General features: G+C 40.2%; 1 protein-coding gene across 1 annotated transcript; it reads left to right on the forward strand.

The window, feature by feature from the left end:
• Positions 1 to 312: 312 nt before the first annotated feature.
• On the forward strand, positions 313 to 17,298 carry galm (galactose mutarotase). Its single transcript, XM_003216101.4, has 8 exons — positions 313 to 441; positions 2,432 to 2,644; positions 6,954 to 7,108; positions 8,939 to 9,145; positions 11,773 to 11,854; positions 12,506 to 12,647; positions 13,420 to 13,594; positions 13,881 to 17,298. The coding sequence occupies exons 2-8, from the start codon at positions 2,455 to 2,457 to the stop codon at positions 13,953 to 13,955; spliced, it is 1,026 nt and encodes a 341-aa protein (XP_003216149.1). The 5' UTR covers positions 313 to 441; positions 2,432 to 2,454; the 3' UTR covers positions 13,956 to 17,298.
• Positions 17,299 to 17,441: the final 143 nt, after the last annotated feature.

The following is a 17,441-nucleotide window of genomic DNA, read 5'->3' on the forward strand; positions in this document are numbered from 1 at the left end:
TGTGGGAATTGAAGTCCAAAACACCTGGAGGGCCTAGGTTTACCCATGCCTGATCCCACCCCATTTATATGATCAATCTGAAATGCTATTCCAAATTTCAGATGTATATATAGAATTCCCAAGGTGTGGGTGGTTGCAATAGGATTGCAGAGTGAAAGTAAACAAAACATATTTTCCTACCTGCTCCCCATCTGATTCCCAATTTGCAGGGAAAGACTACTGATTTCTAGGCATACAACTAGATTTGACTAAACTACAAGTTCCAGCATGCAATTCTCCAGCAATCTCGCGATGCCACTGGTCCTGTTTTATTTTGTTCCTGCAATATTTGTGTAACAGTTTCCTACTTGGATTGCTGCCTGGGAGCCTCGTAAACTGCAGAGCCCTGCATTGATTGTTGCTGTAAATAAAAGCTGCAATTCCATTTGCATTTACTAAAGAGTAAGTACACAGAATGAAGAGGAACTTGTTTCAAGTCCTCTTGAACTGAGCAGCAGTTTTGTTGCTGTGGGCTCTTAAGGGTGCACCTGTCTGCACTGTGGAATTGATGCAGTTTGACACCACTTTAACTTCCATGGCTCAATGCTATGGGGGTTGTAGTTTTAACAAGGAGTGTAGCCTTTTCTGTTCAAGAGTACAAATGTCTCCCCAAACTACAACTCCCAGGATTCCATCGAATTGAGCCGTGTAAGTTAAAGTGGTGTCAAACTTCATGAATTCTGCAATGTAGATGCGCCCAGAGTTGTTCCAAATCTATAAGTAATCTATCACAGAGTTTTCTTTACAAGACTTGCTCAAAAAGGGTTTGCCGTTTCATTCTTTTGAGGCTGAGAGCGTTCAACCATAGTATGTTTAATGGCCCAAATCTTGCAACTACATTGTAGTATTGATGCAGTTTGACACCACTTCAATTGACATGGTGCAAGGCTGTGCAATTGTGGGAGTTGTAGTTTTACAAAGTCCTTAGCCGTCTCTGCCAAAGCATCAAACTGCAGCTCCCCAGATTCCATATCATTGAGCCATGACAGTTAAAGTGATGTCAGACTATTAATTCTTTAATTACAGTAGAGTCGCACTTATCCAACCCTCGCTTATCCAATGTTCTGGATTATCCAACACATTTTTGTAGTCAATGTTTTCAATATATCGTGATATTTTGGTGCTAAATTTGTAAATACAGTACTACAAAACATTACTGCGCATTGAACTACTTTTTCTGTCAAATTTGTTGTATAACATGATGTTTTGGTGCTGAATTTGTAAAATCATAACCCAATTTGATGTTTAATTGGCTTTTTCTTAATGCCTCCTTATTATCTAACATATTCACTTATCCAACGTTCTGCCGGCCCATTTATGTTGGATAAGTGAGACTCTACTGTAATTAATTATTAATGTAGACGTGCCTTTAGGAGACAAGTCTGTTTGTTGCAGAGATTTGTTTCTTAATAAACACCCCTTTGGGTTGCTGTGAGTTTTCCAGGCTGTATGGCCATGTTCCAGAAGCATTCTCTCCTGACATTTCACCCACATCTATGGCAAGCATCCTCAGAGGTTGTAACTAGGCAAGTGGGGTTTATATATCTGTGGAATGTCCAGGGTGGGAGAAAGAACTCTTGTCTGCTTGAGGCAAGTGTGAATGTTGCAATTGGCCACCTTGATTAGCATTGAATGGCCTTGCAGCTTCAAAGCCTGGCTGCTTCCTACCTGGGGGAATCCTTTGTTGGGTGGTGTTAGCTGATCCTGATTGTTTTCTGTCTGAAATTCCCCTTTCTTCTGAATGTTGTTCTTTGTTTACTGTCCTGATTTTAGAGTTTTTAAATACTGGTAGCAAGATTTTGTTCATTTTCATGGTTTCCTCCTTTCTGTCGAAATTGTCCACATGCTTGTGGACTTCAATGGTTTCTCTGTGTCATCTGACATGGTGGTTGTTAGAGTGGTCCAGCATTTCTGTGTTCTCAAATAATATGCTGTGTCCAAGTTGGTTCACCAAGTGCTCTGCTGTGGCGGACTTCTCTGGTTGACTTAGTCTGCAGTGCCTTTCATGTTCCTTGATTCGTGTCTGGGCAATGCTGCTGTGTTTGGTGGTCCCTATGTAGACTTGTCCACAGCTGCATGGTATACGGATATCTCTTGTCCTTAGCTGAACACAGCATTTGTTGGATTTTCTTAGTGGGTCTGTAGCTAGTTTGTGCGTTGTGTTTCTTCATCAGCTTCTTCAACACCCCTTTATTCTAGTGATTAAATCCTGATGATATGAAGACAGGTTTTGCCACACAACTGCTTCTCCCACATCAATCGCCTGCCAGGTGACATATTCTTCACCTGTTGCCAACATCCTTAAAGCCAAAGTCCTACTTTTCCTTAAGTAATCTCTGGACTTACTTAATTATTAACCTCTCTTTTTCTGTTTTTCTTTCCCATAGGCCAGCTTCTGCTTTTAAAGGGGAAGCAATGACAGAAGTAAAGAGAGAGAGTTTCGGGGAATGTCGTGATGGCAGAGGGACCGTGGAAAAATTCCTGCTCAAGTCAGACGCGGTTAAAGTGGAAATCATCTCTTTAGGCTGCATAATCACTGCCTTGGAAACCAAAGACAGGGATGGCAAATTTGCAGACATTGTTCTGGGCTTTGACCACCTGGAAGGTAGGTTTAAATTAGTGCCATAATCCGCTTTCCATGCTATTCCTAATTTGCTTTTTCACTGCTGCATTGTTGATGTATTTCAAATTATAGAAGTTTTCAAACTCTTTATTTCATAGGTTTAAACCAGGCATGGGCAAACTTGGGCCCTCCAGGCGTTTTGGACTTTAACTCCCACAAATCCTAACAGCCTTGGGCCCTTTCCTTTCCCCCCTCAGCTGCTTAAGCAGCCAATTAAAAAATTACATTTATAACCCTGAAACAAAAATCATGTTATTTAGTGTTATTACAAAGGGCTATCACTTCACGTGTTTCATAGAAAATCTGCTACAAAACAGGAGCTTTTTTGTTGAGTTCCAGGGTCAGAGAAGCAGATAGCGAAGACAGAAGAACGGCCTGCCTCAGGGGAGCGTGCTTGCTCCATCAGTGTTCAACATTCACACAAATAACTAGCCACTGCCAGAAGGGACAGAGAGTTTCATCTATGCTGACGATTGTGCCATCACTGCTCAGGGAGTTTTGAAATGGTTGAACAGAAGCTTTCCGAAGCTTTAGGTGCTCTTACTGCCTATTACAGGGAAAACCAGCTGATCCCTAACCCATCTAAAATAATAGATGTGTGCTTTTCACTTTAAGAACAGACAAGCATCTCGAATTCTGAGGATTACCTGGGAAGGAATCCAACTGGAGCATTGCACCATATGCACAATGGAGGCTCTTCTCACAGCAACACCAGAGACACTCCAAGTGGACAGCTTCTAGTCAAAGGAAATTTAGTATACTGTAATGACAAGTTTTTAACTTTGTATTTTTAAATACATTTGCAACTGTATCCTCCATTCACTTCTGACACGATAAATAAAATAGTGTTATCGGTCTGCTGTGTCTGAAGGGAAGTAAGAACACCATCAGGGAAGTGGACAGGTTCTTGTTTCCTACTTGGCTTTTTGGCTGTTTCTTATATGAGGCTTGCACGTACGCTGGATTCTGTGCTGTTATTGTGAAGCCACAACTTACGAATAATTAACTCTGTTCCCCAAACTGCCAGAGCCCAGTTTGCACGCAAACATATCCTCATATGGGGGGATATGAGGGGGCCGGGCTGTGGCGCAGGCTGTTGAGCAGCTGCTGCAATAAATCACTCTGACCATGAGGTCATGAGTTCGAGGCCAGCCCGTGGCGGGGTGAGCACCCGTCAATTAAAAACAAAATATAGCCACTGCTCGTTGCTGATCTAGCAACCCGAAAGATAGTTGCATCTATCAAGTAGGAAATAAGGTACCACTTATAAAAAGTGGGGAGGCAAATTTAACTAATTTACGACGTTGGAATGAGGAAGTGAGGAAGTGCCATCAGAGTGGGTGATGAAGCAGCTGCTCCCCCCTGTGGCCAGAATCGAACATCCCCTCAGGAGAAGGTTAACTTGCCTCTGCGTCTGTCTGTCTGTCTCTGTCTCGATTCGATGTGTTTATGGGCATTGAATGTTTGCCCTGTATGTATATAATGTGATCCGCCCTGAGTCCCCTTCGGGGTGAGAAGGGCGGAATATAAATACTGTAAACAAATAAATAAATAAATCATACAAACATAATGAGGGGAGTTAGCATCAGTAACCCAGTCCCCAATCCTAAGAAGTGTCAGAACTAGAACCAGGAACTTCTGTTTTCTCCTCTGTGTTGTGAAAGCTCAGCCCAGTGCAGAACATTACATAATGCTGCCCACCATACTTCTATCTAATGTGTGTATGTCTCTTCAAATTGCCTGTCGGCTTATGGTGGCCCCATTAATTTTATAGGGTTTTCTTTGTCAAGGGATATTTGAATGTAGTTTGCCATTTATTTCCTTTGAAATATAGTCTACGGCACTTGGCATTTGTTGGTGGACTCCTCTCTGGGGACTAATCATGTCAGACCCTGCTTCGTTTCCAAGAGGCTAAAATGGCTAAAACCTTTTTATACAGGCAGGTTTGAAAGAATAAGGTTTTTACGATAAAGTAAAGGAGTGCTGTGGTTTTAGCTTTGAATAAGTTTTAATCTATTTTATGGATTTTAACGGTTACTTTTTAATTAATATTACTGATGTTCTATTTTAATATTTGTGTATTTTTGGATTTTAAATTGTATTGAAATGCTTTTAACATGAATAAAGGAGGAGGATCTAGTACAGGCATGGGCAAACTTCAGCCCTCCCGGTGTTTTGGACTTCAACTCCCACAATTCCTAACAGTCTACTGGCTGTTAGGAATTGTGGGAGTTGAAGTCCAAAACACCTGGAGGGCCTAGGTTTGCCCATGCTGATCTAGCTTTGAATTCTACCTCATGCCACCTAGCAATGCTTTCCATGCTGGAAAAGACTAACTTGGTTTCCTCCTCAGATTATGGCTTTGTCTGGAAAGAAACCCTACCGACTAAGGGTGGGAGCCTCTTTCATCCAGAAGGTCAAATTGAGTTCCAGATTATGTATTTCTTTGTTGTTTTTATATCCCAACCTTTTGTCAAAAGGTTCCCCAGAGCATCCTTCAAATTGTCATTTTGACATTTCACTGTCCTCGGCATACAGTCTAAATACGACATGACATACATAATCATAGGCTAGAACTCATGGCCGAGTATGATTGCCTTCCAAGTATCTTGTCATTGGCTCCGTAGGTGACTTTAGAGACCTATTCTTGATCCGCATGTTCTTCCGCAGTGAGGACATTGGTTTCCAGATGGAAAGTGGTCCCAACAAGGGTTAGCTTGACGCGCCTTCCTCCTGACACGTTTCTCCCTTTCACCCTCTATTTGTGCCTCTTCGAATTCCACCACAGAATTGTTGGTAACAGCTGACCTCCAGTGAGAACGCTATGAGGTCCAGGGCTTCCCAGTTCTCGGTATCTACTGCCGTTTTTAAGCTTAAATTGACATACAAGTCAAAAGGGGAAAGTAGTGAGGATGGGGCTCAACTTCAACAAATGTTGCCTCTTTTCTCTCTCAGAGGCAGTCAGGAGGACCTAGGCACGATGGACCTTGGTGTGTTGGATCTGCTCCTCACTCCCTCCAAGGCCAGGGGAGTGGCAGTTCGGATGGAGGAAGGACCTTTCATATCCTTCTGCTCCTAGTTGTGATAGAGCTGATCCTACTCTTCTTCTGTCCCGCCAGGGCAATGGCAGTTGGGATTGAGGGAGGGCTTTTAATATGTTACTGGATCACCTGAGTGTGATGGAACAGTGCGTTCTTCTTCTTCTCTTCCTCTAAGGCAGTGGTTCTCAACCTTTGGGTCCCCAGGTGTTTTGGCCTACAACTCCCAGAAACTCCAGCCAGTTTACCAGCCGTTAGGATTTCTGGGAATTGAAGGCCAAACCATCTGGGGGATATACAAGTTGAGAACCACTTCTCCAAGGCCAGTCAAGAAGGAGAGAGGCCGTTTCATCTGCTTCTGGACCTAGGCAAGATGGAGCTATGCCTTTCTCTTCTTCTGTCCCTTCAAGGTCAGGGTAGTGGCAGTTGGGTTGGAGGTGGCCATATTCCTGACCCTGGGCCTGAGCATGAAGGAGCTGTGCCTGCCTGTTCTTCTCTTCCTCAATCAATGGCAGCTAGAATGGAGAGGGGTCCTTTCTACAGTCCTAGGTCAGGCATGGTGGATTTCGGGTCTGTGTGTATGGATCCCAGTGTTGTATGAGGGAAAGACATATTATTCTATAGTTTGAGGATTCCTTATCTGAAATGCTTGGGGTCAGATGTGTTTTGGATATCAGGCTTTGGGGTTTTTCTTTTTGCACTTTGGAATGCCTGCATATACATGCATAATGAGATATTTTGCAGATGGTACCCAAGTCTAAACATGAAATTCATTTGTGTTTCATATACACTTTATACACATAACCTGAAGGTAATTTTATAGATAATAATGTTGTGTATGCCATCATGTTTGTGTATGTTGAACCATCAGAAGGCACATATAGTTTTGAGTATTGGAATATTTTGGACTAAAGGATTCCAGATAATGGTTGCTCATCCCGTCTTTCCTAAATTAATAAAAGGACAAATATACATACTGTATCTTTCTAGTTGTTGTAAATTGTGGTACTGAGTTGTGTTAACATATCTTAGAGATCAGATCTGCATCATTGTTAACAATACGTGAAGAAATGTTGTGGGAGCAACATTATTTAAATCAGTAGTATTCAATCAGGCTTTTCCCTTGCTGATTGAAATCATAATCTGAATTTACATCAAAATTTTAAATAGCTATGATTTGATCATTCTACTTTTTTTGGAAAGTAATTAACTGGCAATGCACTCTCCCTGTTGGTATTTGATACTATTTTCAGGGTACATCCAAAAGAACCCCTATTTTGGAGCCGTTGTTGGACGGGTTGCTAACAGAATTGCCAAAGGAAAGTTTGTGGTTGAAGGACGGGAGTATCACTTGGCTCTCAACAATGGACCCAACAGTCTGCATGGGGGTATAAAAGGCTTTGACAAGGTAAACATGCCAGTGTTCAATAATGTCACTATTTATTTAAATCAGTAGTCATTTCTTGGTTGTTTATTTTTCTGTGTGTCTTGTCTGGTAGCATATTCAAGCAAGATCTGTCTTCATTAGTTCTTCAAACTGTCAGATCTTAATGAGATATGGTGCACTATATATAAAACCAGCTTGTAGACAGTTTACAACAAAGCAAGTAAATGTCTGAGAGGTAAAATAATCTCAATATATACGATTCAGAGCAAGTGGTTTTTGACTCCCACCTCGATGTCTTGGTCCTCAGTTTCATTTTGGCTGGAGCTTCTGATAGTTAAAGTCTAAAGCATCCATTGAAAACCACTAATCAAAAACCTTGTTATATCTAAATCCCTAGGACATCACACTCCATATTCAGAACTTATTTACATATATTTAGATAAAATATTATTACATTGTCCAAATGATAAATTCAGGTGAACATATACACATATAACATACCAATAGAATGAACCCACTCCCAAAAAAGCCCTGTTATTAAACATTTTAAGCTTCATTTCTTTTGTGAGGCCTTTGAAGGAGAACCTCTTTGCCCATGTTAAAGGACAGTTGGGATAATGCTTTGAGGATAGAAAAGGCATTCCCAAAATATTCAGGCAATTTGTAGCATGTTTTAGTGTAGCAATAGAGCAAAACTAGTATTTTGAATTGCAATTTTCTCGTACTAAATATATTTGTAGAGAGGTGATAACATTTTTAGAGAATTTCACTGGTGGGACAACTTGAGGTTTCTAAAAACATCTTCTGAAGGCTTTCTTTGATGGGAGAAGCTAGTTTGGGCTTCTGCTGGACTACAAGCTAAGCATCAGACAGAATATGCTTCTAAACCAAATGGCCATATTGTCTTTTTCTATAAATATAGCTAGCCGATATGACTGTGTGCATGCATGCGTACTTACTGCAGCATAATTAACATCTGGCAATTTTGTTGTTTTTTGGAACAAGTCTGCCCCCTTCCTACCATTTTGATTAATTTTTTTTGCTCTGTTAATTTTAGTTGTAATCATATTTTTCATATATTTACAAACAAATGTTATGGTGTGTGTTACACAAAACTTAAATTGTGAAATAAATTACTTATAATTCCGTGAGGTAGTTATACTTTGGCCAGATCATGAGAAGACATGATTAAATAGAAAAGGTAGAAGGCACAAGAGAAGAGGAAGGCCACATTCAGCCAAGGAAACCATGGCTCTGAGTCTGCAAAGTTGGCTTGATGGCAGTTAACAATCTCTCCCTTTGATCAGAATCAAAAATATTCCATCTTTGGTGGAGCATCACTGATCTCATTAAGTGTAGTCTCTTCTCTGACACATATTTTCATGAATAACACATGAGAGGGACTTTTGAGGGGCACCTGCACCTACTTTAGGCTGAGATGAAACCAATCTTCAACTGTTCTAGGCTGGGTTCAAAGTCTTCAATTTCATGAAGTTCCTTATTTTCTAACCCTCAATGGTCACCTTTTTTTCAGTGGTACATTTTTAGTTCATCACAAGTAGAGAAAAGGAGCTAGGGATCCAAGTTAAGAAACCAAGAGATAAGTGAGTTGTGTTGTTCTAATAATATAGAACAGAAGAAGCAAGGCATGCTAAACTGATTACTATTGAGTATGCGCTTCATGGAAAGTTGCCCAGATTCCCTTTTTCTTTAAAATATTTAATCCCAGGAGTGGTCTTTGATTCTAACATGCAGAGTTAGAGCACACATGTCTTTGAGGTATGTCGATCTACTCTAGCCAACGAGGACAATTCCATCCCAGATCACCAATGCTTGTTAATTGTGTTGCAGGCTGTCTGGACTCCAGAAGTACTTCCAGAAGGTGTAAGGTTTTTCAGAATAAGTCCCGATGGTGAAGAGGGATACCCCGGTGAACTGAAAGTGTGGGTGACGTATACCCTGAAGAATGCTGAACTAACAATACATTATAGAGCTCAAAGCAGTAAGACCACACCAGTCAATCTGACCAACCATTCATACTTCAATCTTGCAGGTCAGGTATGCATCGGATATAGAGTTCATAAGTAAAGAGTAATAAAGCAACATAGTTACCTCTAACAAATTACAATTTAAATGAAGTGTGTCAATGAGAGGCAAGGTGTGTGTTTGCTGAGGCAAGTCACAGGGAGAGGATGGGGCCAGAGGTTTTAGAAACCCTGGCTGCCCTCTGGCCCTTTCTGCTCTTTTGAAGGCTGGATTGGCAGGAGTGCTGCTTCTTTCACAGGATCCCTGGCCATGATTTGCGTGGATCCTTATTGCCTGGTTTGTTGTGGTTGTAGGATTGGCACAGGGATAAAGGGGAGCTGTTGAATTTGGCAGCACTGCAGGAGGGAAGCAGGTTGCTATTCTTGACCTAGACATTTTTCTCCTTGCTCCTCCTCCTTCCCTGCCCTAGTGGATAATATGCCTTTGCCTCTCAGGCATTTAACTTACAATTTCTGCCTGTGGGGATTTTGGAAAGAATTTCCCAGCAGAGCATACCGTGTCTACAAATGTCACTCATCTTCTGGAACAATTCCATCAGTGTTGTTTTCAAAAAATCTTGCAAATCTCTTGGGATGACAGGCAGATAAATGTCAGCTTTCTGGAAGAAGCCAAGACCATCAGCATTTAAGTGAAGATCTTCCACCATCAACTTTGCTGGACCAGCCACATTGTCTGAATGCCCAATCAGTCTTCCAAATCAGTGGACAGCAAGATTTAAAGATGGTCTTAAAGCTAACCTTAAAAATGTAGAATAAACACAGAATTGGGAAGCTCAGGCTCCCAAGCACTGAAACTGAATGTCAGATATTAATCAATGACAACATGGATTTTAAAGAGGCATGAATAGGGAGAAATGTGCCAAAAAAGGCGTGTCAAACAAACCCTGGTCGTGTCCAACTTCCATCTGGAAATCTATGTCCTTATTGTGAAAGACCATGCAAATCCAGAATAGTTCTCTACAGTCACTTACAGACTCACAATCATACTCAACCGTGAGGAGAGATCGTCTATGATGATAACTGCAGGGGTGGGCAATGTCTGGTCCACGGGCCACATAAGGCTCATGAGATAGTTTGGTCTGGTCCAGTGCAGGGAAGGATGTCTGCCCCAGTCCACCAACTTAACTTTGTTCCTGTTGCTCCTGAGCTGCCACACTGATTCTTCTGTGGGATGGGTGCTGCTTACTATTCAGACTCAAGCCACTTCTGGGTTCCTCTCCTTGCGCAGACGCGTTCTGCTTCTTCTGTTTGTTTTTGTTGGCTGAGTGGAAGCTGATAAACTTGTGCACTCGGGCAGCTGTCTGTGCCACACAGCCTTTGGAAACTTTAACTTAATTTTAACATATAATTTTATAATTATTTATAATACATATATACATACAGGTATGACCCATGAAGGTCCGCATAGTGAAAGCAATGGTATTCCCCATAGTAACCTATGGCAGCGAGAGCTGAACCATGAGGAAGGCTGAGCGAAGGAAGATAGATGCTTTTGAACTTTGGTGCTGGAGGAAAATCCTGAGAGTGCCTTGGACCACAAGAAGATCCAACCAGTCCATCCTCTAGGAAATAATGCCCAACTGCTCTCTGGAGGGAAGGATACTAGAGGCAAAGCTGAAGTATTTTGGCCACATCATGAGAAGACGGGAAAACTCAGAAAAGATCACGATGCTGGGGAAAATGGAAGGAAAAAGAGAGGCCGACCAAGGGCAAGATGGATGGGCGGTATCCTTGAAGTGACTGGCTCGACCTTGAAGGAACTGGGGGCAGCGATGGCCGACAGGGAGCTCTGGCGTGGACTGGTCCATGAGGTCACAGAGTCGAAAACGACTGAACGAGTAAAGAATGACCCATGAATATTATACATATCCAAAATGGCCCTTAGCAGAAAAAAGTTCCCCACCCCTGAAGTAGATGTACTATCTCTGTAGGTGAGGGGATGTGGAGCCTGAACTCAAGTCTACAGAATTTGAAAAAGGTATCCTTAGATTGCACAGGGTCCAAGCCATTTGATCTTCAAAAGAACATCCTGAGTTGAGCTTTGGAAAAAGCTATTAAACTTTATACAGATGCCTCTTTTGAAAACCATTAAGTGAACCAAACAGAAGCTTCTTGGTTGCTTATGTGTAATGGCAGTTGAAAAATTGAATATGTTGTGCCCTTTCTATCCTTTCAACTCACTGATGGGTTTCATAATTTCATTGAGCCTAGAACTGAGGTGGGAATGGTGTATTCTACAGGCACACATGACGGCTCTTAGTGTGGCTCCTAGGCTCCAGTGGTTCTTCCCATATGGAAAGAAATGGGAAACCCCAAGAATAGCCAATCATGTTACCATACTCTCCATCTCACCTCTGCTGGACCTGTAGTAGTATTTTTTCAAAAACTAGGAAAGACATTCTAGTCACTTTCCGTTGTGGCTGGCCAATGTTTGGTTTAATTACACCCCATATTCCTGTTCTAGATCCACCCCTGCTCTAGACCCACTCTAGATGACAATCTAAATTAGTTTTGAGCTTGAAACACCTTTGCCTTGATTCACTGCTGCAATTGGCAAAAAACAAAAACAAATTAAGTATACAAGTAATCTATATTTTCATCTTCCTGTCTGATCTTACATTTCTTTTTTATATATTTCAGGGGTCACAGAGTATCTATGACCATGAATTTACCATAGATGCAGATTCTTACCTGCCAGTAGATGAAACTCAGATCCCCACAGGTTGGTTTAAGATTGACACTTCATGATCTGGAGAGCTAGAGGTTTATTCTAATGAGCTTCTGTAAGCAATGGTAGAAAAATAGGCTCAGCATAGGATGCTTATCCTGAGCTCAATGCTATTCAGTCAGCAAAACAAAGAATAACCTCTGAAGTTTCGTAAAGCAATTGCACCAAATTTATAATGCTATTTTTAAATCAATGCAACAAGGCTAACATTATACTGAGTAAAGACAATAAATTACTTTTTAAAGGTCACTTTCCAAGGACTGTACTGATGCCAGTGAGAAATGAATTACAAAACTGGCAGTAAACTTACTTTCTGTTGCTTATGCAGAATCCCAAAGATGAACATACCGATATGTATTACGGCATGAGCATTCAGAAATTATGTTAGCTGCATTGAGCCAATACAGACAAATCTTACAAATAATATAAGTGTTTTAAGGGACATTATTAGGTGCTTGTTTCCCCTGATGTCCAGCAGACTTTCCCTTTAAAAAGTAGATGCAATTAACATTTGTTTTTCTTCATTGATTCTAAATTAGCCGCTCCTGAACCATATTTTAATTTATTCATTAACTATTGGATTTGGTAATGCTGACAATACTTAGGTAGTCATTTGTTATTGTTGTGTTCTGATCTCTTCACCAGGAGAAGTTGCTTCTGTGGAGGGCACAGCCTTTGATCTGAGAAAACCAGTGGAGCTTGGGAGACATTTGCAGAAGTTTCACCTCAGTGGGTTTGACCACAATTTTTGTCTGAAACAGACGAAAAAGCCTCGCTTCTGTGCAAGGTAAAAATAGCAATAGTGTCTGATGGATTCTCCTCCAACATAGTATGATTCTAAATGAGCTATCAGTTGTTTAATGCTTTATTTCGTGTCAAAAGCATTGCATAATAAATAAGTTTAAAAGTGATAAAATAAAGGAATCACAAACAGCTAAATCGTTTTGGACCAAAAGCGGGCAACACAATGCTAAACACAAAATAGGTTCAGCACCTTGGATACTTTAAAGCTTCACCAGCAACTGGAATCCACCAGCTTCGTTTTCTACATAGGGTCAATCTGAATCAGCCCATATCCTTTTATTTCATTTTATTTATACCACTCTTCATAAAATATGCTATCGTGACTTACAACATCAGAAAACAATAATTAAAAATGAGGAATATTTAATTGCCACTAGATAGAAAAAGGAGCATGATAATAATAAAAAAATTATATCCCACCCTATCTCCAAGAGGGGACTCATAGTATGTGCCAATTAAGATTCCCAAAGTCCAAATGGGATAATTTTATTTCTGCAGAAATCCGGCTGGAATGAGATGGTATGAATCTCCCTTACAGTTCAGCAAATACATATAGGATTGCGCCACCAGAGGCAAATGTAGTTAAGGGTATGGATTTAAGTGATTTTTTAAAGTTACCAATTACTCAGTAACCCTTTCAAGAGTAGAACACAGTTACCGTTTCTCATATAACAGAATAATACGTTCTAAAGAATAACTTTTTTAAAAGTCAGTCTGCAACCTTGAGTTTTTATTAACAGTGGCTTTCTTTTCAGAGCTTACCATCCCTCTAGTGGCAGGATGATAGAAGTTTACACAACTCAGCCTGGCATTCAGTTTTACACTGGAAATTCCTTAGACGGCACCTTAAAGGGCAAAGGAGGCCATGTATATCCTAAGCATTCCGGTTTCTGTCTTGAAACTCAGAACTGGCCAGATGCGGTGAATCAGGTATGTTGTTATTTTGATTTTAAACCAGCACAGTGCCACACACAATAATATCTGGTCATGCCTTATCTTGGGGTTCAAATCATTATCAGCAAGATAGTACTTTACCTTGAATAAACTTAATTTTGAGGATGAGAAAATGGCTTTATCTAAAAAATAGTATGCCCTTCTTACGTTTCTTCCATTTCAACCTTGAAGCGTATTGCTTTGTGCTTGATAGACCAATTCTCAGCAACATGCTATTTTTATATGTAGATTTTTTTTAAAGATGCATTTTTCTATTTTACAGGTTCATTTCCCAAATGTTTTGCTGCACCCAGGAGAGGAATATAGCACCACAACTTCCTTCAAGTTTTCTGCTTAAGACAAGTGCAGTAAAAATTGTGTGATCTGCAAGAAGTGATCAAATGACTCCAGTTGATAACTGTATGGTCAAATGCTTTGATTCTAAAAACTGACAATAGTGTCCAACTGTTAATGAAAATGATGATCCTCTCTACTCACACATTGCCTTTTAAATAATGTAAATTATCTTGAGAGATCTCTAAGCGGAAAGGCATGGTAGAAGTGTAACATTTAAGCTAATTTTAAGAGGGGTTAGCCCTGTTCTCTAAAACCAGATCTGTACACAATTCTGTAGATGTAAATACAAGTAGCAATAAACTCATTGTTTACAATTTAACACCAGCAATCAACCTAAATAAAAGTTAGAATTGCTCCTCTGTAATATGAATATTAATGAGGTACAAACTAAATATTCTAAAAGCACCAGACCCCACCTTGGAACCTAAAGTCTGATTATTGCTTGGTGGAAGATTGCCAATGAATACCAGGTGCTGAAGGTGCTATTTCAGAGGAAGAAACTGGCAAAGCCACACTAGTATTTCTTGCCTAAAACAGTATGAAATTAATGGGACCATAATGGCAATATGAAAACACACACACACAAATAATTGAATACCTGAATAATGCACCAACATGCTACTGTCATAGTAAAGGTACCCGTCCAATACTCATCAGGGCACTAAGTAGTATGCCAGGTGCTGAACAAAGCTGAACATAGGAAGCCCTACCGGGTTTCACATGGGATGTCTCCCAGCATTAAATTGAAATTGTGCACTGTACGGCAGCTGTTTTTCCTCAGCTGTGTAGAAGTTATTTCAATTGGGGCAATTTCCACAAATGGTAGCTGCTAAAGGTTTCACAGTACAATGCAACACTGTGGAGAGCTTGAGTTCCAGCCCAAACCATTCTGGTATTTCTTGTGGGTGTGTTCCCAGTCATTACTGAATTTCAATTTTTTTAATTAACTCTGAACATTCTGATGTTCTTGTGAGCTGTCCCTGCAGTGCTTTTTTCGTTACAGATTGAATCTCAGGAAAATAAATCCACCATTTAGGCTAAATTGTTAAAGTGTGCTAGCGAGCAAATACCTCACATTTGAGTGAAAACACTAATACTAATCCCATACAGGACAAGATCATAAACAGTGTACTTCTATTCTCACCTTCTTCTTTGGTGTTTAACACTAGCTAGTAGTGGTTCTCAACCTATGGGTCCCCAGGCGTTTTGGCCTTCAACTTCCAGAAATCCTAACAGCTGGTAAACTGGCTGGGATTTCTGGAAGTTGTAGGCCAAAGCACCTGGGGACCCACAGGTTGAGAACCGCTGAGCTAGAGCTATTTGTCACAGGCAGGGAGACAGCATGGCACCAAGCAACACTTCCCTAGCTGTTGTGGCATCCCAGTGGACCTTGTAGGAGATACTAGACACTTCCTGCAAGATTTAAAGATGCAGGTACCTATATTCAAGGAAGGAGTACAGCTCCACTCCAGTTCAAGCGGATTCTGGCAATAGTGCTGACTGTTAGCACTGCTTCTTGTTAACTATAATTTCCAAGTTAGAGCACTGATACTGTGCAAGCTGCATTGCTTGCCAGTTTCTTTTTAGATGCATGCCATTACTTGTCATTTTTAAAATAGGTGCTTAACGTTCCAAGGACCTACTTCATGTCCTTGGCCAAATGTTCACAAGGAGCAGGGCTTTTAATGAAGCGTTGAAACTAAATCTGTGTTCTCAGTTTTTGTTATTTCTTTAGGTATTCAGCAGACCTGCTTAAGACTCCTGTGATGCTATTTAGATTTCCTCTAGGAAGCCCTGAAAACGTCACTATTTAAGCTTCTACTTGTTTTCAACAGACTGGAATCAAAACATCAGTATTTTAAAATTTCTGTGTAAGATTTACTTGAGGACTCAAGTCTACTACTTCTCTGAAATGAATCTGGAGGCTATATATCTTTCTGTAGCTGTGTATGCAAGACATATGTAGGAAAAAGTATGCAAATTCCTACCATCTAATGTTATTTACGGAATGTTTGACTAGTATTATGGGAAAGGAAAAACAAAGCCATCTACTAATAGAATGAGAAATTGTATTTGTTTCAAAATGGCTATACAGTGTTTCCTCACTATTTTGCGGTTTGCTTTTCACAGATTCGCTGTTTTTCAATAAATTTTAAAATAATATTATAAATAATAAAAAAATTCAATTTACAGCCTAAGGAAGGGAGGAAGGAGAAGCTGAAGGGAGAGAAAAGGAGACCAAGCGGCAACGGGAGAAGAAGGAGGCGATTTGTCAACAAACAATTGGTTGATAAAGACTTAAAATCGTGTATAATACTAAATATAATGTATAAATATTAAAATAAATATAGCATCCCCACTTCACGGATTTTCACTTATTGCGGGTGGTCCTGGAATGTAACCCCCATGATAAGTGAGGGAACACTGTATAGATGCAATTCAGGACTTTTCTCCACTAGACCATTATCCTCACTCCAGACAAGAAATTCTATTATGTGGTAGTCATTTTTTTCATAATTCATGTAGGACTAAAGGGGACCATTAAAAGTTACAGGACAGTTCAAGTAGATATTTTACTGGAGGTTCTGAAGTCACCATTAAGCTGGAACAGAACATCCCAAGATCCTTAAAAGGATCTGCTTCATTGGGCATTAATTATCCCCGAATTTCCGTCCTTGGTGAAGATTCTGCTCAAAATTAATACAAAGTCACTAGCATATAAATTGCTCCAGCCTTAAAAACCGACAGCCTATTTTCCACACAAAATTCTAATTGCCAATTGTGAAAGTGAGTAAGCAACCTACTTGATTAGAAAATGGAAAGCATTTTTATTTATCAGAAACAGCATATTCATTCAGTATCATAAATATATCCATATCAAGATAGTTTAAAGCAAGAACTGTTTTCAGGGATATTAAAATTACTGTTCTCAGCCCTTTACCCGCAGAAGGCTATCCATTTTGATGTAGATAGCAAGATCTAATTGTCAGACTTAAGTGATTGTAACATTTAGCAGTAAACGTGATTAGAAGCATCTACAAAACTTACAGCAGACCATGGGATTTCCACATGAGACATGAGAAAAGGCAACTGCTTCAAATAGCTTTCTTCATCTTCCCACTTTCAAAAGACTAAATTCTTCACATTCATTATTCTGCCAAACTTAGATAACAAAAGTTGTTGGCCATTATCTATTTAAGAAAAAACCCTTTTACGATCCTTAGCAACAAGAATTACCAGTACACCTGGGTTTGCATATGGCTTGTACAGTGTATAGGGAGGACCACTGACATCTCTTGTAAAAGCAGTTCTTAAAAATAAGTTTTAAAAAGATGCTATTTTCTTCTCAGCTAGGGGCAAGAAACCCACTCAAAGGAAAGTTTAGCCCAAGATTAAAACTATCAGGCTACCACACTGCATGCTTATTTTACTAAGAAGGAAAACTAACCCCGAGATAAAATCTCTCTCAGGTCCAACGACTGGGGTT

Source organism: Anolis carolinensis, chromosome 1, assembly GCF_035594765.1.
Source record: "Anolis carolinensis isolate JA03-04 chromosome 1, rAnoCar3.1.pri, whole genome shotgun sequence".
In the NCBI taxonomy this organism is placed as follows: Eukaryota; Metazoa; Chordata; class Lepidosauria; order Squamata; family Dactyloidae; genus Anolis; species Anolis carolinensis.

What these genes read in the sequence shown, in the direction of transcription:
- galm (XM_003216101.4), top strand. Translation starts at nt 2,455, where the DNA reads ATGACAGAAGTAAAGAGAGAGAGTTTCGGGGAATGTCGTGATGGCAGA. An exon ending in GGGCTTTGACCACCTGGAAG is followed by an intron (nt 2,645 to 6,953) that starts GTAGGTTTAAAT and finishes TACTATTTTCAG; the next exon opens with GGTACATCCAAAAGAACCCC. An exon ending in GTATAAAAGGCTTTGACAAG is followed by an intron (nt 7,109 to 8,938) that starts GTAAACATGCCA and finishes ATTGTGTTGCAG; the next exon opens with GCTGTCTGGACTCCAGAAGT.